The following is a 23,704-nucleotide window of genomic DNA, read 5'->3' as shown; positions in this document are numbered from 1 at the left end:
AAGGCACGTTCACTCCCGTGAAAACACTGCTTTTATTTGAGGGATCAATAGAAAATAGATTTTGTGCGTAAATATTCTCATCAGTGGTCAATAGAACTTGGACTACAAGCAGAATCCAGAAAGCTTCCAGTACCAAAGTCTTTGTTCCTTGCATGAATATCTATTTAGATTACATTTTGCTAAATTAAGACTGGTACAATCTTTGTGGCATCACTTTGTTCTTGCGGAGCCTTCTTCAAACCCATGAGAAGAGCATGAACAAAGGTTATTTCTGTGTTAGCAAAATACTCTCACCAAAAGAGTCCTTCACAATATGTCCAATCACCCTGATAATAAGAGGCTTATTAGCAAAATGGAAAATGTACTTTAAGGCCCTTTTTGTGGTAGTGAAATCAGATCATTTTATGTACGCACCATCTTACCATACCATAGACAACACAGAATACTTCCTTTTTCTTTAGCTAGAAAGCACCAGTAGAGTGTCTGTAGAGTGTTTACAGCAGGTCATTTATCACCATCCATCATGAACTCTTGTAGATGGAGGCCTGATTTTATTGCCGGTGTCACATGTTAAAAAGCACGTTTTACATTGCAAGCAATGGAGAGTCATATCACCACAGGGAATCAACACACCAAGTGTCCAAACAATGAATACATTTCATGAGGAAGAAGTTTTGGGTAACTTTACACAAAATACACTTAGAGACCTTACTGCTGAATTTGCTGGCATTTGTTGGACACTTGGGTGCGGTTTTGAGTATACATGTGCAGTCTTGCAACTCTCAAAGCTCGGGACATAATATAGGGACATAAATAACAGCTATTTTCCTGATTCCTCTGGTTACTTTTTGAAGACTGGGTTGCATCCCAGGTCACTACTGTAAGAAGCGATCGAGTGTCCTCATTGCTAAGTAGCTGATGTCACTGACCTGGAATCCATCCCATTTCTGTACTTATATCTAATATATGTATATCTAATAAAAGTGTCTGTAAAAACCCTAGAGAAGACTGATAGCAAATGATGGGGTTGGTTCACGGAGGGGTTAGGGAAATCAAACTAACGGAGTGGTGTCCTGTTTCACTGCAGTGGATTCATTTTGTATCTCACCTCTGCAGGAGGGTGCACAGAGACACTACAAACTGAAGGCTCCTTTCACAGCTTGTTCCCTAAGGGAAAAAACTGAAAACGGGCTGTATGTATGGAAAAAGATCCAGAGTTGAAACCAAATAAAAATGAGGAAACTGCCCCTACAGTATAGCGCAGTGTAAATGTCACTGACTTATATTGCATTAGCCAAATGCTCAGGAGGCCGTGGACTTTTGAAAAGCTGTATGAACTTCCTCTCAGATTTCCACTCAGGGTATGGAGTCAGTCATTCAGCGCAAGATAAGAATACTTATCTAAAACCACTCACAGATGCAACACAGAAATACTGTATCTGCTATTAGCTAGAAAAAAATGCGTAAAAAAATTAATAAATTGAAGGAAACAAATTGAGTAAATCCTGACTCATAAGACTTACAGTGAACAGAAACTGTTTTGGCTGAGTAATGCATCATTCAAGCATAGAATTTTATGTTTGGCTCTTACACAGTACACTGCAATTATGTCATTATTAGTACTCTTTATTTTTTCTTTGGCTTTTTTTCTTTGGCATCTATTGCCCGAGTGTTTGTTCACCACAGTAAGAATTATTATTTTTTGTTCTAAATGATCATAAACTATCAAACTAGCATAAGTCAGTATCCCAGATATTTCTCATTTTACCCTGACATCTGGACAGTATGCTGGGACACATCTGTTTAAAATTGTGCCAGTCATTTCAGTGAAAAATGGTATTTCACTGCCAGAATGGACAAAGATTTAAAATAGTTTCCTTCTCACTGTCTCCCTGCCAGTGTGAGGTGACCGTTTCTGGAGCAATGGGGTTCATCTTCAGCAGGAAGCAAAATGCTTCATCTTCACAAACTATAGACATGTGAGTCTGTGCAGCATAGGCCAAAAAAAGTGCAACAGGATAAGCTAAATGTAGGGCAAATTATGGAATAAGATCAAAAGCCATAAAGAACCATAACTCCAAAATGCATTTCAAAGGTTTTGTTTACCCACTTGGATCTGTTTAGCCTACATTGCTCAATAGATCCACCACCTGCTTGAGTGTTTGAGGGGCTGTCCCTCTTGTCAATATTTCTATACATATCACCAAGCTGTGTGTTTTTCTTTCTTATTGACTTGTAAATGAAGACTAAATACAGTAGCCTAAGTGGTGCAAAGTCCACACACAGGTGAGAAGGGCACTGCAAACCAACCATCCAAACAAAGAGGTCAATTCAAACAGCAGCTTCTTCCTCCAAGTCTGTCTTCTAAACTTTAAAAATGAGCCGCACATGCATATAAGTTGGCTGCCAATCCCTTCGTCATCCTCTTATAAATAACATGACAATTAAGAAAACCTGAAAACTGGGATGGAGCCAAGATATACTGGCAGCATATCCATGCCAGAGTTTATACCCCCGCCAAAAATAGCTGTGACCAATAAAGCAAGGTATGAAAGTCACCAAGTCCCTCTACCAGCTACTGAGAATGCTCTGTGCATCTCTCTAGTGTATTTTGCTAATCCTCTGTGACCCTTCTGGAACATAAAGACACCGTTATATTCCAGGATTACTGCCTATTTCTGGCAAACTTCTCCTTAAGTTAGATCCATCTTGGATTCCGTCACTGTAACAGCTGAGTGCTGTGTAATGTTTGGTCCTTCAGGATTTATATAAACTGGATACTAACTCTAAAAATGACAACATTCTGGTTTTAGTGTCTTCTTACAATGTGTCTGAGACTACTCGGTAGTTCTGAAAAACTTGGGATGCTGTGTAAAATGGAAATAAAAACAGAATGTAATGATTTGCAAATTTCATAAATCCATATTTTATCCACAACGGAACATAGCGAATGTGTCAAACGTTTAAACTGAGCAACTGTACCATTTTGGAAAAAATACTGGCACTTTTTCAATTTGATGGCAGCAACACATCTCAAAGAAGTTGGAACAGACCATGTTTGCTACTATATAGTATCATTATGTTCTTTAAGAGTCTGTAAAAGTCTGGGAATTGAGGAGGCCAGTTGTTTGACTTTTCGGAATATTGTCCCATTCTTGTCGGATCCAGGATTCTAGCTGCTCAACAGTGCTGGATCTTCCTTCTCATATTTTAATTTGATGATGTAGCAAATGTTTTCAATTGGTGAAAGATCTGGACAGCAGGAAGATCATTCAACGCCCGGACTCTGCTTCTAGGAAGCCATGCTGTAGTAATAGATGCAGTATGTGATTTTGCATTGTTTTGTGCCTCTTTCAAGCATTCCATGAAAAAGATGTCTGCATGGGAGCATGTGTTGGTCCTGAACCTTTCAGCATTGATGGTGCCTGTCAATATGTGTAAGCCGCCAATTCTATAGGGAGCCATGTTGCTTACCTGCTTTTAGTTTACCTAAATAGTTGTAAAAATGTTGCAAAATGTTTTTTTCTTTTTAGTACCAATTTTCGAGCTTTGTTTCTACATTCTGCTGCCATCAAAAAGCTCAAAAGTGCTTATTTTTTATTGAATTAAGTTTAGCACAAGTTAGTCTCCTGTTACTAAAGGTTTATGTAATGTAAATCTTTACAACTCACGAAAAAATTATAGAGGACAATCACTCTCACTTATCATAGAAACTGAACTGATTCGATTAAATCCCAGGAAATACTCTTTAGAGACGCAGGCATTTATGCATGAATTCAAGAACCACATGGATGTGCAGTAAGACATAAGTGGGGGGCTGGGACGTGACTCTCAACTGAAGCTGTGGCTGGGATATTTAATGACTGACCGCAGTGAAGCAAGGAGGAGGTCCATTGTGTCCAGATCTACAGCGTCTTAGCTGGCTGCAGCCATAGCCACGCACATGGCACTGCATACTGGGGCTATGCTTTGATGTACAGCCGCTCCCAGAGCAGATGGAGAAAGAAAAGAACTGGGTAAAGAAATAAAATCAGGGGACTGAATACACAACAACTAAAAATGCTTGATGGGGGGTGGGTGAAAAAATTTCAAACAGAATAGGACAGCGGCTTTTTTTTGTTGCTTATTGGAGTCTGCTTTGAAGTGAAGTATCTCCATGTACAACTTTGTATTTTTGTGATGCTGCAATAGAGAGAGAAAGAAGAGCAGGACATCAATTGATATCAGTCAGTCCCCCTCTTTGTGCGAGCCACCGGGCTGGAGTTGGGGTGGGATATGCAAATACAGGCTGTCTGCCTGCCCCTTCAGAGGCAGCAAGAGCAGCACATTGCTGCTTGCACACACACCCTCACTCGTGCAGAGAGCAGATTACTTAGAGGGTCGAGCCTCGGCAGCAGGTTTCCTACACAGTATTTGTGTATATGGAGCTGAAACTTTCCAACAGACAGACTGACACTATCTTCCCTCTTTTCTTTGCTCTCTCTTGCGCTCATCTTTCTTCTTTCGCCTCCTCCAGCACACCTTTGTGTTGTTTTCCTTCCCCTCTCCCTTCCCCCTCCCTCTTCAGTATCATCAGTTTTCCCCCTGCTCCGTCTTGCGTGCTCAGAATTTTGTTAGTGAGCAACCTGAAGATGTACAGGACAAGATGCTGCTGATGCTAGAGCTGTTTGGACTGCACGCCTCCTCCAGGGCCCACTGAAGAAAACAAGACTTTCCATGTGCCAAGGAGCAACACAACACCCAGAGGAGCTAGAGACTACCACTTCTGAACCCCTCTCCTCTTGACAGTTGAATTTTTGAGACTCTGGATTAGCCTTGGAAAAGACTTAGAAAAACAAAATGCGGACCAAGTTGTGCCAGCTAATAGCACAGGTCTTTCTCCTGGGAGTGTTCCTCTCTGTTGTTCACAGTAAAGGGACTTTCTATGGAGGCCATGTCAACCCTTTCTATGGAAACAGATACAACCTCTACAAGGCTGGACTCAACCCTCACCACTCACCAAACAAGCCCATGACCCGTCACAAGTAAGTTCTCCACCTTGGACACATAACAGGAACAGATGCATGTTTTATTTGTGTTTCCAAGGTGCAGGGTATTGAATTCTAAAATCATTCCAAGTAGCTGGAGTTCAAGCAGGACCCACCTAATACTGTATTTCCCTCGAGAAACCCATGTCACCAGTGAGTTGCAGAAATATGTTTTTAGTTATGGAATCAGCTTGGTAACAGATCCCTGAATTGACGCTCTGTTTCTGTCTTACTCAAAATCAGCCTCTTTTCTGTGGTTCACACCTAAAACCATCTGTGGCTGGGGATAAACACTATAGTGCAACAACGAAGCAACAGTGAAAACAAAGCCATCATGACGGTCATTATGGTGCAGCGAGGGGGTGCAGAGTTGATGACAAGGGTATTGATTCCTCACAGTCACTGTATGTGTGTGTGGTAAAGGGGTGGGGGGGCAAGGGGGCTCAATTAGGGGCAAGATTTATGGTACAGCTGGCAGGAGGGAGTGGCACAACTGGCTTCCAGTCGCAGACACTGATTTCAAATGAACTTACCCTGAGTTAAGTAGAAAATTATTTAACTTTTCCAGATTTAACACAAAGGTGAGGGGTGTTCATCTGCTTTTAATTACTGCATGACAGATACATATTGTAAAGATGATACACACATACACACACACAGAAGAGTAACAGTAAGTTATGAACGCTATTGAATGAAGTTCTGAGATGAAACAGACTTGTGGATATATTTTGCCTGATGCCTGATGTTTGGCCCGCAGGGCTCTTTTGGTTTTTCCTCCCTCTTCCTCCCCCCCTTCTCTTTTGCTTGGCTTCCCACAAGAGCATTTATGCTTTTGGACAGCTCCCCAGCTACCTGCTGCTTCACTCAAACTGCCACAGAAGACTGCTGATTGCCCAGCCCCACTTAGTCTGCCATGTATGCTCACCTCCACCCAACATACTGTTCAGCATCCCTCAACCTGAATGCAGTGTCTATATTGAGTCTACACCTTTAACTTTCTCACTTAACTCTAAAACTGAATATATTACTTTCATCCCCTTACATTTTGCTCACTATTCGGTTAATCTGAATATTGGATTTTCCCCAGCTATTATTAGATTGCCACTTTTTAAAAAAAAAAAACTGACCTAATTGACTAACTAAAATAACTTCTTACTTAACACAACTCTTGCAGAAATACATTTATACAATCAGACTCTTGCCCCCCATATATTTTGTACAATTTTATATGGTAAGAACTGGACTTTATCTGTATAAATTGTTTCTAATGGACATTCATCTTGTGTTTCCGGAGGTATTTATTCACCAACATTCATATGCCCTAAAATTCTGAACATAAGTATGCGATTTCAGAGAATTGGCAACACAAATCTATAAATATGACCATTTTGGAGTCACAGGGAGCTGAAGCTTAAATTGCCAAACTCGAATTGGCTCACTAAACAGTAAGCCAATGCAGTTTTTATAATGATTTAAGTGTTCTTATGTACAGCATGGTAGCTATATACCTGTATACCTTCCTTTACTTTTTGACAGCATTGCCAAAGAGGTTTATTTCTTTTTATACAGGCCGTCGTGCCAGATTTCCATCTTACACAACAAGATTAGTTGATTAGCCAGATGTAATAGACTTTCCAGTCAAAACAAATTGATCAATAATGAAATACAGTCAGGAACTGCTTGTCGCTGATAACTGGTAGTATTGCTCCATTTGTTTCTGAGAGTCCAACTATAGTTTTATATAGGAGCTGCAGGCACATCTTAGACACAGTAGCCTCTGGGGACGTGTTGCTGTCAGACCACCACTACAGACATATGAGCTCAGTTGTTGTCAGCCTGACTGGTCAATGGAAATAGACACTTTAAAATAACACGTTATGATGTGTGTGTGTGTGTGTGTGTGCGCGCGAGTGAGTGTGTTTATGAATGCCTATTTAAGTGTAACTAAAGGACTTCACCGGAGCGCATTTACAGCATGTAAATGGCCTGTATTTATATAGCGCTTTACTAGTCCCTAAGGACCCCAAAGCGCTTTACATATCCAGTCATCCACCCATTCACACACTGGTGATGGCAAGCTACATTGTAGCCACAGCCACCCTGGGGCGCACTGACAGAGGCGAGGCTGCCGGACACTGGCGCCACCAGTAGGCAACGGGTGAAGTGTCTTGCCCAAGGACACAACGACCGAGACTGTCCAAGCCGGGGCTCGAACCGGCAACTTTCCGATTACAAGGCGACCTCCCAACTCTTGAGCCATGATCGCCCGTAAAGTCTAACTCCTCTTTCTAACTTGACTACACTCACACATTGGCAAAACCTCACTGGATTTTTAGTACGAGACTTAAAAAATTCTCAGCTGTTGGAACACCCCAGACTTTTTGTCTTCATGTTGAATTATTGTCTGTATTTTGGCAGCAAAGCGAGTGATTTGATTTCACAGTCATTCCTTCATTCAGTGCAACCACTTGCTTCTGTAAGAAAAATATATGGCCCTCCAGTGGGTGACTGTGACATCTTAGACAGTTACAGTACTGTACCTGTCACAGCTCTATTGCAAAGAAGCTAATTTTCTTCCAAAGGTTAAACTGTGGCTCAGGAAGGTCAGATTTTGTGATTTATGTTTTTAACAAAAGGTCTGGGAAAGAGGAAAAAATGAGTGAAAGAAATCGCTTTTTGAGTATTTTGGAAGTTCTTTTAGGATTAGCAAAACAATGACTATTTTTCACACATCACCACTGAACAGGTGCCAAGAGTCATACATAGTCATCACTGGGAAATGGGTATTGGATAAATCAAACAGCATCCTGGGAGATGCCACATGTCTTTACCAATCAGATTACAGACATATCTGAGGGCTTTTTCTTTGATGTATGGGACAGAGATCAAGGGGGAAAGGTCAGTAGGTTAGCAGAGGTTAAAGGTTAGAGGTTGCTGTTGTACGTTTATCTTGAATGTCCAGTGGAGAGCAAGAATGGAGCCGGTCTCCTGCTAAGGGTCAAAAAGACCATGCAGCAAACTCCCAAGCTACCTGACACTTTTCTTTTAAAATCCATCTGCCAAAGTACTCAGGTTTATGTAAGAACAGTGAAAAAGATTAGTTGCTTTTTATAAAATATTGAAGGTATTTAATGAGGTTGGATTATGATTCAGTTTGTAGTTAATTGGATAGGGTGTTGATTCTGGTGCGAATTTCCAAATAATTATCCCAAGCAAAGTGTAACTGACAACTTACATCATTAAAGTAAAGCATCTACATTTCAGTGCTTTGTTATTTTTATGCAAAAGTCTTCCAATGAGCCACAGCTGGCATGTACAGGTGTGCTTTAACTTTTTAAGACTAAAAGACATTTACAACAAAAAGTAAAGTTATTGTTCACTTTTGTTTTTAGTCAGCAGATTTAGGCATAAAAACGTCCTGGTTTATAAAAAGATTAGCATTTTGGTAAGAATGCAGTCTGGGTTTTTCTGTTTTTTTTTTGCATTTTATAATTTACAGAAATTTGCAGGGAAAAAAGGGCAGAAGGGGAATCAATAAATGGATAGAGTTATACTTGCCGTGTCTCTTGTTTTCAGTCTTTATGCTAAGTCTGGCTGATAGCCTGTGACTCTTACCTTCATACTTGGCTAATACACAGATCAAAAGATCTTCTCATAAAAGCCTCTGAATAAAAAGAGAATAGTTCTATTTTTATTTGCCTGTGAAGAGATTTGTGTTGCAGGTTACATATGAGTGATATTCTGGTCTCTTCAGTGTATCAGGCCTATGTGTAGAGCTAAATAAAGTATCACAGTTACACTGTTTCACTCTTATTGCATACACAATAACCCCTTTTCTTTGTAAATCTAATAATTCTGTTTGAAACCGTTCTTTTCAGAAGCACAGAGAGCTTATTCAAAGTAGATTATGTACTTTGGAAAATGCCTGAGGATAAGTAAAGTTATTTTTTCAGTACATCTACATGTACACAAGCTTATGTTGTTGCTTTTAACAGCTTAATTTCCAAAATGTAAGCATGTGTAGTCACTTGAGTTTAAGCTATGATGACTAGAGCTGGCTTGGAGCTGACCCTGTCTCCAAATGACAAAGTGATCTCTTTGGTCTTAAAGCTGGGAGTAGCATGCCTTTACCTCTAATCATTAGGCATAAGCACAGTTTTAATAATCCCTGGACCATGGGAGTTTCAAGACCTGCCAGTTGGCTGGAAATAGGCTTCATTAAAAGCATATATCAAACGAGATGGGCCTTGGAGTTAGACCAATGGTCCTATTAAAGATCATATTTTTTTCTTTATCCATTCCACTCTTCATAAATCTGTCGGACCCAAAAGCAATGGACTCGGGTCAAGCAGTCAGGAGTTCCTACAGGTGAGAGTGTGGTTTGTAATGAGTGAGGTAAGCCCTTTAGTGCCACATGTCAAAACAACTGAGGCAGTATAGGGAAAAGTAAAGAGCCTGACATGATGAGGCAAGGCGGAGGAGCTTTGTGATATATAGAATGAGAGAGAGGGGAAACGTACAACACAGCAAGAGAAACACTGATATGACTAATTAAACATAACCTGTAGTTATAGGAAAATTTATAGGAAAGGGTGAATGAGAGGTGATTTGTTCAGGCCCATCAAACTGTGGAGGTGTAGCCACAACAATACTTTCCAAACACATTCCACATGTGAATTTGAGATGGGAATTCTGCTTTTCTCTTGGGAGGCTATGAAAGGATTTTTAAGCTGAAACGCTATACTTCAAACATTTACAGTGGGACCAGACCAGCAGTCACAAATGCCATACTCCAGTGACACAAAAACAGACAATACTCAGAGTAAGGAGGAGGGAGAGAGACCAGAGAGACAAAGGAAAGTGCAGTTTTCCTGTCGTGGTGAATGGAGATGAAGACTTTTCATACTGATTGAAAAGGAAGAGTGCAAGGTCAGATTAGGTCTGGAGACACATGACATAGTTTACACAAATTCAGTTTGTGTATTCACTGGGGATTGGGTGGTTCAGTGAATGTGTGGATCAACTGGAGACTTTCAGTTTTGGGTGTTTCCCTGCCTTCTTTTTGCTTTCTTTTGAAAAACATCAATTGTTAGTTTCATATAACACACACAAAAAAAATATTTAGCGTTAAGTAAGTGAAGTTAAATGACTATTACCAAAATAAAGAGATTATTTGGAAGATTAACATTTTCATTCATCCAAAAAGTGATTACTGTGTCATTGATATCCATTTATTGCACCTTACCAACAAAGTAAAAACATACCCTGAGAATTTTCAAAAACTGAAAGTGAAACTTAGTATATTTCCTTTGGGAGCTCTGAGCTCAGGTCTTCTTGCATAAGTCTCGACAGGCTTTGCACATCTGGAATTGGGCAGGTTCTTCCCCTTTTCCTATGAAATTGTTTCAAACACATGTAAACAAGCTAGCTACATGTTTCTCCAGGAACGTTGTTGAGGGTTTGATTTTTTTTTTTTTTGTTCTGAGGAATTTAAGGACAATCATAGACATCCATAAACCACCCTTTCATTGTCATGTTGAACGCATGTCTCAGTCTCATGTTGTGTGCACTATCTTCAAAGACATTGCCTCAACTTGAACCGGTCACCCTGTCACTGCTGCTGCGAAACACCCCCAGAGTATGATGATACCACTACCATGCTTCACTGTGGCATGCTTGATAATGGGCAGGGTCTGGAGCTCACCGGGCTCTAAGTTCTGGCTAAATATTTCAGTTTTTGTCATCTCATGTCTGGGAATCTTCCTTTTTCCAGAGTCTTTATGAGTAATTCAGTCTAAATTGATGGGAGAAGGTGCAGAATTATCACATTTACAAAATAAAATAGGAAAATGCACTAGTGTGTAGTCAGTCGTTTCTTACATACATCTTGTCTTTTCAGAGATTGTGCATTTAGAGGCATGACTTCCCTGTGCCAATGCGTCAACCTCACCAACTCATCACTGCAATAAATAGTACTGGTCAATAGGTTATTTACTAGAATACATTTATTAACCCTGTAACCTGAGTTTTTGAGACCTCTGCTTCATCTGTGTGATTTTTTTCACAACAAGTGTTTGAGCATTAAATTGCACAAAAATACTGGATGTAGCAAAATTATACAAATTAAAAACAAATTAATTATTAATGACTTTTTTCAATTTGTCATAACTTTCAATAAACTCACCAGTTTAAAAAATATATATTAACTTTCTGGCAATTATTTAATGTTTCGGGCTTTACAGTGTTGGAGCCACCGTGGTGTCTAACTGCAGCTTCACCTCTACTCTATATTATGATCAGGTGTGTTGCATGTTTGGAAGTGCTATTTGCTTTTAACTATAAGCTTTAAATAAACGCGACTTGACCTAGGTGACTTGTACTGTGTGGTACTTTATGGGCAGCCAACCCTTCTCATCTGTCCCCCACAAGCTCTAAAACAAACACGCCAGAAAGTATTTATACTTTTTAACAGTAGTGACCTTGTACCACACTGGCTGACAGATGAGGCATGGAAAAAGCTCAGAATAGGCTATCACTCCTCTCTCACCTTTTCACTGTTCTGTCTATAGCTCTCTGATCTCATATCATACACATCAGGACTTGGACATTCTTTTTCCCCAAAGTGTCCAGATTAACAGCCTTCTCACAGCTGGGCATCCTCCCACACACAAAAGCAGCCCAAACAAAGTTCTCACCTACTCTGCAGCTGCTGGAAGTGGCTATAATAATAAGAAATGCTAAAGGCAGCGCTCCTGCTCATATACGACCACTTCCACATCGAGGGTTCATATTTTTGGAATAAAGTTTGTGTAGTCTTCTTTTTGCAGAGTTGAGTGGTCTCTGTGGATGTGAGATATAAACCCAAGGTCTTTATTGCTTGATTATGTGTCTATAAAATCTGCACACGTGAGTATGTGTCATTTTCTCAACAGCTGACTGTATTATTGCTTTCAGGCTTTCAAGCTGAAACTTAACATTCGTCTTGTAAAAACAGGTTTTCACACAGCAAAGGCGACCTGCTGCTGACCTGACCGACAGCGCAGCGCAAAGGGACGGGATTTATATCAGCACTCAACTCTGAGTTTCACAAAGCCAGAAACCCCCCTTGTATGGAAGACAGTGAGGATTAAATATCACTCATAGACCCAAATGACACTGACAGAAAAATGACAAAAAAATGTGAAGCAGAAACAGAAAACTGTGGACAGGGAACCATTTCCCCCCCCTCATGTACATCTGGATTGCTGCACTTTTCGCCATGGTGTGAAGTCTGTGGGTTACATCTCACAGCTGTGAAAACGGTCACACACTTACTATTCTCTATATCAGGGGTTTTAAACAGAAGGCCTGGGGACCAAACCAGGCCCAGCGAAGAGTGAAATTCAGCCCACTGGACAGCTTGAGATAATGTGAAAGAATGCATAGATTTCAAACTTTTAACTGTATTTTCACAGGTTTTACAGTTTTTCCAACCAACCCCATTGCCATTCATTCTACTCCAAAATAACTAACAGATAAACAATTTTAATGACAGGAAAGTTCCTTTGTCCCCACTATTAGTGAGTCCACAGTAAATTAACAAAAATATATTATAATTACAGGATAGTAAAATAACCTTTTCTGCAATTTTACATATTTATCATGTAGTTTCACTGGTCGGGATGACTGAAGATCAAAATATGCTGTATGTGGCCCACAATGTAAAATGAGTTTGACATCTATCTATCAGCAACTATCAGCTATCAGCTTTTAAGAGCTACACAGAGACAAGTCTTTAAGCTCCTTGAAGATGTAAGATGAGAAAACTAAAGGCATTAAATTTGATTTATATCACATAATAATACTGAAGCCATTCACTATAGTGCTGAAATATTCAGGTTGACAGTATCTATAGCTTTTCTATACTGCAGAAATCGCTATCAAAATCTTCATGTGACTTTGACAAACACATTTGTACAAGATCTAACTGCTTACGTCTCTCTCTCTCTCTCTCTCTCTCTTTTTTTTTAAAAAGTCATTTACTTTGGTGCCAAAAACTGTGTATTGTCTGCAATAGATCTCACTGCGAACAGCAGATGACAGCACAGGGAGTGATCAGTTTTAAAGTCCCTCTGGCCTGGTAAAGAAAAGAGCCTGCAGGTGGAGAGGGAGAAGAAAAACAGCATGAAAGCAAATTATTAAGAACAACAGAAATGTTACAGGAGTCCAGCTTTTGAAAAAAAAAAAAAAAAAACTAGCCAGAAAAGATGATGCAGCATCATTTGTGTTGTCAAATTAAGCTTGCATTTCTTATTTCAATGACCTAATACATTATTCCAGCCAGTTCCCCTTTTTGCTATGCTAAGAAAATCATTTGCACCAAGTAGTAAACTGCATGCGGGAGTTAAAAGTACTTAAAGAACTCCCATCATACCACATCAGTTAAGGTCGTAACTGCCACTTCCTTAACAACCCATGACCTGGCAGCAGGTTGTCAGGCTGGTATGAAAGGAGCTCTGTCATTCTAACTTTTGCCCTCTACCTTCTACTGCTATTAACATATGTCAACACAGGGAGAGTGGTGACACACACACACACACACACACACACACACACACGCAGAAAACACTGTCAACACATTTGCAGAAGGACACAGCGGCGCAGTGGTTTCTCACACATTCTAACAGCCTCCCCTCTCTGTTAGCCCTCTGAACCTGTTAACTTGGCATGTAGACCCGCCTCGGCCCCCGTGTCCCTCCCTGCTGCTCCGAACACTTCTATTAGTCCTGAAACAGCTGTGGAGCAATGCTAAGTGCCGCATGTGTTGCTAAATGCTCCCCTCTGAATGTAAGAAATGCTTCACATGTGAGCCTAAAGAGAGCAGATCATCATTTCCTGTGTTGCACAGAGGCCAGGGGAACATTTAGCAGTTGCTATAGCTGCACTGGCTATGAAGAGTGAGAGCGAGTGAGACAGGGAAAGTTCAGTGTGATGCAACAACTGCTCAAAGTTGTTACAGTGAAGTTAGTGCACATCTGAGCACTTCCTCGTCCACTACATTCCCAAATTACATACACCACATGTATTTAAAATAGTTTTTGAATAAAGGAGCTTGTGTTGAAATGTTTGAGCACTTGCTTCCACCAGTGGGAAATTCCTGTAGTTTCAATAAGACTTCCACTTGTGTGGAAGTCCATTGGAAAGTGACTCTTCAACTTCCTTATCCACATCAGTAAATATTTTCTGGATGACTTTAAGGCCTCACTTGCTATTTTCGTCTTAATGAATATAAAAGATGCCGTTTTTGTAAACTGAAGTTCATTTAGCAATTGCACTTCACTGACTGATGAGTGTGCAGCATCCCTCAGCTTTTCAGTCAGAGCTGCTCTTCACCCTTATCATCCTGTTCCAATAAAACAACTTGGCAACAACAACAAAGCTCACTTTAAGCCTTTGCAGCGGGACTTCACTAACCAAGGGGTGTTGCCGAAGTGGCTACCTCATATATACATTTATACACAATCTATGATTCCACACACAACTGAAACACAACTCACTGCCTGGGTATTTGTAGTATACTGCATGCAGCTATACCTGAAAGTAACTGGGAATACAAGTAACTAAAAAATCCATTTAAAATGTCAAAATTAAAAATAAAAAAAATTGAAAAAGAGCAAAGGAATCCCTACTCAGTCCATCTGCAGCTGTAGCTCCTCAATGAAAAGCTCTCTTTGATCTTTTGTTAATATCTATCAGCTAGATCAAAAGCAAACTTTTCTTGTTTTTTTTATTAAAGTGCCAATAAAAAGAGAAAAACACAACAACACGGGCTTATTCATAATCCAAAAGAAGAATGAGCTGTAAAAGATTAAACACAACAAAGCAAAGATTAAAACACTGAGTCAATAGTATCTTACAGAAGGTTTTATGATGCATCTTCATCACTTTCAACACTTTTGATGGAAGAAATAGCTTTCTGTTAAATTTTGCCTGTTACACTCCAACAGTTTTAATTATACACAATAAAACAGATTCCTCTTGACCTCAATACACTGAGAGTTTGCAGTTACAGCTTTACTTTTTCTGGCATGTTTTGTATCTTAAAGTGGCTATAGTTTTAGCCGTTTAAGTCTACTGTATACTGCCCTGTTGAATTAACAGTGCTGCTGCTGAACCACATTTGTAAATTCACAGTTAGTTATAGTACTTGTCTCTGCAGTGGTTGCTGTTCTACGAAATCTAAATAGGTTTTACTTTAACACACGTCAGTGTGATGGACACAGAGCAAAACAGGGGCTGTTGGCATCTTATTGGTGCTAGCATTGTAACATCCCTCTGCTCTCCCCACAGAAACCATTGCGCCCATGTGGTTCAGAGAAACATCACATGCATCATGCAGGATGGAGTGGCAACCTACGTGAAGGCTGAGTATACCACCAAGTGTATCTGGGGTCAGAAATGTCCTGTTGTGATGTGAGTCAATCAAACGAAGTAATACAATGCTGCAGATGTTTTACAGTTCAGTCTGCGCCTTAGGAGTTTGGTAATGATGTTTAAATATGTCGTTCTTTCTTTATATTTGGCAAACTGCAGCACAATGTAGAACATACTCTACATCAATACTGCCCTCTAGTGTTATATATTACCCTTATTAATGCACATCTGCGATACTGCTGATAACTTTTTATTTATTTTGCTAAATAAAATAAAATGCAGGGACGTCTGTGTTACCAATTCTGTCTCTGTGCATGGAAATGATTAAGATCTGTTTTTTATTTATTAAGAATTCTGAAAAGCTGTTGTTCTGCGTTCTTATTATTTGTTGAAAACATGAGAAAGTAAGGCATAAGAAAAAAACATTTTAACTTGGCTTTAACTTGTTCTTAGGCAGATGTACCTTTCTGCTATCTGCTCTCAAAGTGTTGTCTAGTAAGTTTCTCTTCATACAGGGAGTGCAGAATTATTAGGCAAGTTGTATTTTTGAGGAATAATTTTATTATTGAACAACAACCATGTTTTCAATGAACCCAAAAAACTCATTAATATCAAAGCTGCATATTTTTGGAATTAGTTTTTTAGTTTATTTTTAGTTTTAGCTATTTTAGGGGGATATCTGTGTGTGCAGGTGACTATTACTTAACAAAAAACAAATATATACCCATTTCAATTATTTATTTTTACCAGTGACACCAATATAACATCTCCACATTCACAAATATACATTTCTGACATTCAAAAACAAAACAAAAACAAATCAGCGACCAATATAGCCACCTTTCTTTCCAAGGACACTCAAAAGCAAGGCAAGGCAAGGCAAGTTTATTTGTATAGCACAATTCAACAACAAGGTGATTCAAAGTGCTTTACAGAGACATTAGAAACAAAAACAAATAAAAAGCATGATTTAAAATTGATTAAAACAAGCAAACAAACAAACAAACTAATTAACAAACAAACAAACAAACAAAACAGTATATAAAATCAAAACAGATAAAATCAGTAGTTAAAATGTTAGTTTTGAAATTTAAGCTTAAAAGTGTGGAATTGGTGCTTTATTCAAATGCAGCTGAGAACAGGTGAGTCTTCAACCTGGATTTAAATAAACTGAGTGTTTCAGCTGATCTGAGGCTTTCTGGGAGTTTGTTCCAAATATAAGGAGAATAAAAGCTGAATGCAGCTTCTCCGTGTCTGGTTCTGACTCTGGGAACTGATAAAAGACCGGATCCAGATGACCTGAGGGATCTGGAAGGTTCATACTGGGTCAGGAGGTCACTGATGTATTTTGGTCCTAAACCATTCAGAGCTTTATAGACCAGCATCAGAACTTTAAAAGCCTGCCATCCATGGATTCTGTCAGTGTTTTGATCTGTTCACCATCAACATTGCGTGCAGCAGCAACCACAGCCTCCCAGACACTGTTCAGAGAGGTGTACTGTTTTCCCTCCTTGTAAATCTCACATTTGATGATGGACCACAGGTTCTCAATGGGGTTCAGATCAGGTGAACAAGGTGGCCATGTCATTAGTTTTTCTTCTTTTATACCCTTTCTTGCCAGCCACGCTGTGGAGTACTTGGACGCGTGTGATGGAGCATTGTCCTGCATGAAAATCATGTTTTTCTTGAAGGATGCAGACTTCTTCCTGTACCACTGCTTGAAGAAGGTGTCTTCCAGAAACTGGCAGTAGGACTGGGAGTTGAGCTTGACTCCATCCTCAACCCGAAAAGGCCCCACAAGCTCATCTTTGATGATACTAGCCCAAACCAGTACTCCACCTCCACCTTGCTGGCGTCTGCGTCGGACTGGAGCTCTCTGCCCTTTACCAATCCAGCCACAGGCCCATCCATCTGGCCCATCAAGACTCACTCTCATTTCATCAGTCCATAAAACCTTAGAAAAACCAGTCTTGAGATATTTCTTGGCCCAGTCTTGACGTTTCAGCTTGTGTGTCTTGTTCAGTGGTGGTCTTCTTTCAGCCTTTCTTACCTTGGCCATGTCTCTGAGTATTGCACACCTTGTGCTTTTGGGCACTCCAGTGATGTTGCAGCTCTGAAATATGGCCAAACTGGTGGCAAGTGGCATCTTGGCGGCTGCACGCTTGACTTTTCTCAGTTCATGGGCAGTTATTTTGCGCCTTGGTTTTTCCACATGTTTCTTGCGACCCTGTTGACTATTTTGAATGAAACGCTTGATTGTTCGATGATCACACTTCAGAAGCTTTGCAATTTTGAGACTGCTGCATCCCTCTGCAAGATAGCTCACTATTTTTGACTTTTCTGTGCCTGTCAAGTCCTTCTTTTGACCCATTTTGCCAAAGGAAAGGAAGTTGCCTAATAATTATGCACACCTGATATAGGGTGTTGATGTCATTAGACCACACCCCTTCTCATTACAGAGATGCACATCACCTAATATGCTTAATTGGTAGTAGGCTTTCAAGCCTATACAGCTTGGAGTAAGACAACATGCATGAAGAGGATGATGTGGACAAAATACTCATTTGCCTAATAATTCTGCACTCTCTGTATACCATTCGAAAGACACAATGGGAACAAGAGTGGATTTTCTGTGTGTGTGTGTGTGTGTGTGTGTGTGTGTGTGTGTGTGTGTGTGTAAAGAGAGACTTTGATTCACAATGGATAGAAAATTCAGCTTAAACTAAATAACAATGAAGTTGGGTGCTAACCCAGGTCCAATCCCCTGATGCCATCATTTACACCACGATTATCTTAATCTCTTAATCTTCCTCTAATCCCTGTCTAATCTCATAGTGAACAACTAAATCCTGTTATTTCTGCTCAGCGCCATCTTTCCATCCTGTATTTGTGCTCATGATTGATGAAAACAAAAGTACTTCTAACAGTAAAACCTGATATATTTCACTCATAACATTTGCTTAATCACTTATTGTAAGCACATTTATATCACATTTCCTTTAGGTATAGGACATTCTACAAGCCAAAATACAAGGTTGGTTTTAAAACAGTGACCGAGCTCGAGTGGAAATGTTGTCCCGGCTATTCTGGAGAAAACTGTTACGATGGACCCACGTCGCATCCAGATATTGCAATGCCACCTTTCAAGGGTGCAGCTCTTCCCCATCGCCCAAGTGTGAAGGGCTTCCCCCATGGCCCTAGACCTCCTATTGAGCATAAGCCTGGAGGAGGCCAGCTGGAGCCAGGAAAACCCTTCCCTGGTATACCCACAGGAAAGACAAATGGTGAGAAGAGGTTCCAATTTGTTTATTGTAAAGTCTTGGAGTATTAAATTAACGACTGTCATTAACTCTGCAATGTTTTTGAATGTTTGCGCATTATTCTGTAATTGAAACCACTTATTTCCCTCATATTTGACATATTTATGAATATCTCTAAAACGTTCCCTTTTCTGTGATTTGCCTTCAAAATACAGGCAACAAATATGGCATTTCAGGTGTAACTGGTGAGCGCTTGGACCGCATCGAAGAGGACCTGCGTCGCCTTACCCAGGGTCTAGACACTCTTAATGGGGTGGTGACTGGCCTTGAGGACCGACTACGCACATCACTCCGCGAAGACACCAATAAAATTCTGGTGTCCTTGCTACCGAACACACCTCGTGCGCCCGACTCTGCTGTGGGATTTGGGCTGATCCCAGATGGGACTCATGATGGGTTGGATGGAGCAGGAGGCTTTACTGGATTTGGGGATTTAGCAGGGAGAGTGACAGAAGTTAGGGATGAGCTGCGGGCCAAGACTCATATTCTAGAGGAGATTCAGGTACTGTGCCATAATGCCTGCTGATCGATCATTTGATACATTGTTTTTCATAGTTGAAACAAATAATGCCTCATTTCTTTTTTTTATTCCTTCAATAAATATTCAATTTTGTCTCTGATCTGACTTCTGTTCATCTTTAGGGGATGGTCTTGGGTCATGATGGCCAGCTGAAGAAACTGTTGGAAGGAGCTATAGGCAGGCCCATCCCTGGCCCTGACACCAGATCTCTTCTGGACGAACTCTTAGATATCAAGCTGGCAGATATAAGGGGTGATATCCTGGATGGCTTTGAGCGCCGTCTGACGAGCCTCGAGAAGCACTGTGATCAGAAGATCGGGGAGGTGCAGAGGGAGTGCCACAGGGAGCACATGGATGGCCAACAACAGATGCAGCAATCTCTGGATGGCAGAGAAACTGGACTCAGGGAGGAGTTGGGTTCTTTGCAAGCTCAGATTCAGGGTCTAACACTCACTGAGAGCTGCTGCGGACAGGTATGACATAAGTGGGGTTGTAATATAACAATATAACAGCAATAAACTAATCAGTAATCTGCTTATTAATTGAAATCCCGAATAATTCTGGTGCTTTATCCATACATATGAAATTGAAAAGTTTTTGTTTTCCAAATGTTTAGGCTAAGCTTTATCTCCTGACAGTTGCTGAAACCTTATTGCATTATTGCAAATTTTGACGCTCAAAGAAAAATTTCCCAAAACACCAGTCTGAGGATTAGGGCCACCGAACAAAAGTTGGGGACATCTTTTTTTCTTCTTTTCCAGAATTCTGAAATTAAAGTCAGAATTCTGACTTTAATCTCAGATTCCTGAGAAAAGATTAAAAAAAGGAGAAAAATAATAACTAATTATTAAATGCAGAGTGGTGAAAAGAGTGCTTCTCCACTCTATGTTCGAAGCCCCACCTTAGAGATGGCTCCATATGTGCTAAAAAGCCAGTGTTTCCCTCTCAGACCTTTGAAACACACTATACTGAAATGTTATTATGGAGATTTGTTGAAAGGTACTAAAAATATCTTGGCTGCTCCAAATCCAGCTCTGAAATCCAGAAAGGGTCACATCACTAAATTGTAATAATTTATGAGTGCAGTTTGTTAGGCCATGACATGGTTTACACAACAACTAATGAGTTATTGATTGTTGCAGGTGAGCAGTCTGTCTCATCGTGTGTTGCTGCTGGAGGAGTCGGTTAAAGGTTTTACGGAGTCACAAAGGCAGCTCCAGACCGCATTTAATGACCAAACCATCCACATAGACACCCTGATTGAGACTCGACTGGTGGACATAGAGGGGCGAATAAATGCCACAAGTGGTAGTTTTGACGGGGTTGAAGGGTTTCCTGGTGGTCTGGATGGTTTCAAGACTCTGTTTGAGGACAAGCTGAAGACCCTGGAGGAGAAAGTGTCTGTGGCCGTGGAGGAGCTGAGTAACGCCACAGCCCCGGCTCTTCTGGAAGGGCAGGTGGTCCCTGCACTGGAGACCGAGATTGAGTCGGTGAGGAGGAGAGTTGAAGGAGATCTGGATGGAATTCAAAAACAGTTAAAACACCTGGAGCTCCTCTGTACCACCTCTTGCCCACCCTCGACGCCACCAGCGGGAGGTGTCAGCGGCACTCAAGTAGAGGACGAGTGCAAAGAGATGGAAAAGAAGATGACAAACCGTCTGGACTCTCACTCTAACCAGCTGGATCGCTTAAACAACACCCTTCAGAACATGCTCTTCCGGATTGCCCAGGAGGAAACAGAAGGGTCTATCCAAGGAGAGATCACACTGCTAAAGGTCAACATCAACTCTGTGAACCGCACTCTGAAGGGCCTAAAGGACTCTCTTAGCTTTATTGCAAGTGAAGTGGGACATGCTAATTCCACATGGGAACAAAGAGAGCACCAACTCGTCAACCAAGTGCAAGGAATCACCAAACTCATGGGCCACCAAGCCTCCCTCCTTGGAGCTGGGGAGAGGCGACTGGTCCAGCTGAAAGGGGAGCTAATGGCATTGAAGAGACAGCTGGCCGGGGAACTACGGGGCTGCCACAGCACAGCAATAGAAGTGCAGAAAGAGGTAAAGGATGTCGATAGCAGGGTGACCCAGGTAGAGGGCCAGTGCAGCAACCTGAGCGAGCTGGCGGATCACCTGGAACGGATCCGGGCGGAGCTTGAGAGACACTCTGACTCCTACCTGTCCCAAGTAAACGGTACCTTGGCAATCCATGCAGAACAGCTAGCTGAGCTGAAAGATGACATCAAAGACTGCAAGGCCAAGGATGCTGCCAACCACAAAGGAGACCAGTAGCATTTCAGCTACAAAATCTATAAAAAAAATTAAGACTTAAGTGTGGTTTTTATTAGCCTTCATTTGCTTCTGTCTCCTGTCTTTTAAACCCACTCTGCACAGATGCAAATTAACCAAACTAGTGAAAGTCATTTCCCTGTGAGCTTCTCATCCCAGTTCCTCCAGATGTCCTGGGCGTTTAGTTGAGTCATCTGGAAAGAGAAGAGGACAACGCAGAATACAAAGACACGCCTACGGTTGTATAGCTGGGCGATATTTTCTCTCAAGGTTTTATTCTAGAGGGCATTTCTCTGATCATGATTGTTTTGTTTAGACATTTTACCTGTTTAACTTATATGAAGTGACTGGATTGTTGTGATATTAAACTGTTTGCATTAAAAAAAAATACAGCAAAACACAGTGCTGCTATGGGTTTTTGCTGAGAAGCACACTCAACAACCTCTGTGTGGACACTTGCCTTGTTTTTTCTGTTGTTGTTTAAAAAAAATACTGTATGTCAACTTGGTGCTATTTGCATTTTTGTAAACCTTTGTTTGTTTTACACGTTTAAAAATGCCTTATACAAATATATCTCTGCTTTGTCTGTTGTGTTCATTTGCTGCCACTTGGCTCAAAGTTGCAGAGAAGTTCCATAATTCACCATTAGGGGGCAGTGAGAACACACAACACGGCGTGGTCGACAGTAGAGAAAGTCTAAAACAACAAGTACAACTTTATCTGTTATAGCGTAAGGAACTGTGTACATCATCTAGTTTATCAAGTTAATTTTTCTGTTTAATTATTATAATTAGAAGTTGGGTGGTAAGTACTTCTCGTTAAACCAAATTCTCTAAGCCGTCAAATTCTCCACTTTAATTCAGCTTCAGTGAGCTACCTTGACCCCACTGAGTCACACTGTGCTGTGGTTTAGCAGAAACAACATCATCTAGGTCTCTCCCATCAATACCTTGGAAACCTTTTGGCCTTCTTGTTTTTGTTGTTTCTTAACGTGTAGCCATTCCTGTAAAAATAAAGTATGTTATGACAACTTTCACAGTAGAAAGCATTCCTAATGAATTTTTTTAATCTACACCTTCATAAAAATCTGATGTAACACTGGAATAATGATTTTTTTTTCACAGCCAGTTCTAGCCCATTACTCTGAAGAGGGCAATAAAAATGTACCTGACAAGATTTTGTCCGTTTCACCCCAATATTCTTTAAAAAGATCTGAAAAACATTGTACTCTTCTACAGTCTGTTTGTGTCCTTCATTAAAAGGGTGTGTAACCAGCAAACAAAAGCTGAAACTGCATTAAACTGTCCACTTCACAGATCAGTAAACTTCCTCCTTCTAAGAGTTTGTTTGTTTGTTTTTTTAAAATGTTACCACATAATTAAAACAGCAAAAATAATTTGAATTACAACTAAGTCAATATGCTCGCTGCACTGCAGGTTTTACAGAGTCAGCACATAGTTAAAGACAGTAACATCCCTCCGTGATTAAGTAGCTGCCAGCATGTAATGGGGACCAGAAATATATCATTATTTGCAGTGAAGCATATAGGATTGAAGAATCTGATGCTTGACTAAGCAGAGTAAGCTGTTCAACCCCGCTGACTTAACCAAGCCGATGCATGAAAGTCTGAGCTCATTTGATACGGACGTGACTGAAATAGTTTGAGAACGATGTGCTAAAGCTGCAAAACAAATCAGTTCACAAGACTGTGGTGCTGCACGGCAGTCAGATAACAAATAAAGTCACTTGGTGAAGAGTCTGGCAGACTTTAAGATCAGGTGACACTTAATCACAATGAATGAATAAAGCTGGGAAAGATCAACTGTAAAAAGGTCTGCTGACCTTGCTCCACTGAAGCGTCGTCAGCAGACCTTCTGTACGCTGTCAGCACATAGTTTTTAAAGATAACATCTTACAGTAACCAGAACAGGATGGAGCAATCACAGCATAAGAAAATCCAGAAGCTAGATTTTTTAAAAGTTTTTAAAAAATGCTTCAGGAGCAATACAGTGCAGACAGAGTGGCCGTACGTCAAAGCCAAAGCCAAATATGTACATGATGTGAGTCAGAAGCCAGACTCCCTTGAAAATATTGTAAGTGGTCTTGAGCAAGTTCTCCAGGCTTTCTGACAGTCTTTAA

At 40.6% G+C, this 23,704-nt stretch overlaps 1 protein-coding gene across 1 annotated transcript; it reads left to right on the top strand.

The window, feature by feature from the left end:
- The first annotated feature begins 4,360 nt into the window (after positions 1 to 4,360).
- emilin3b (elastin microfibril interfacer 3b) lies at positions 4,361 to 22,904 on the top strand. The gene is made up of 6 exons (XM_086278334.1): positions 4,361 to 5,024; positions 15,357 to 15,479; positions 18,444 to 18,724; positions 18,916 to 19,262; positions 19,403 to 19,753; positions 20,423 to 22,904. The coding sequence occupies exons 1-6, from the start codon at positions 4,840 to 4,842 to the stop codon at positions 21,566 to 21,568; spliced, it is 2,433 nt and encodes an 810-aa protein (XP_086134460.1). The 5' UTR covers positions 4,361 to 4,839; the 3' UTR covers positions 21,569 to 22,904.
- The last annotated feature ends 800 nt before the right edge of the window (positions 22,905 to 23,704 follow it).

This window comes from Aulonocara sp. 'chitande type north' Nkhata Bay, linkage group LG20 (genome assembly GCF_057382095.1).
Source record: "Aulonocara sp. 'chitande type north' Nkhata Bay isolate Kocher_YH1m ecotype deep benthic linkage group LG20, A_spYH_male_GT1.1, whole genome shotgun sequence".
NCBI lineage: Eukaryota > Metazoa > Chordata > Actinopteri > Cichliformes > Cichlidae > Aulonocara > Aulonocara sp. 'chitande type north' Nkhata Bay.
This window is presented reverse-complemented; position numbering and strand designations above follow the sequence as displayed.

Bases quoted from the DNA above. Each gene is read 5' to 3' on its own strand.
- emilin3b (XM_086278334.1), top strand. From the start codon at position 4,840: ATGCGGACCAAGTTGTGCCAGCTAATAGCACAGGTCTTTCTCCTGGGA. The intron at 5,025-15,356 runs GTAAGTTCTCCA...CTCTCCCCACAG, and splicing joins AAGCCCATGACCCGTCACAA to AAACCATTGCGCCCATGTGG. The intron at 15,480-18,443 runs GTGAGTCAATCA...CATTTCCTTTAG, and splicing joins CAGAAATGTCCTGTTGTGAT to GTATAGGACATTCTACAAGC.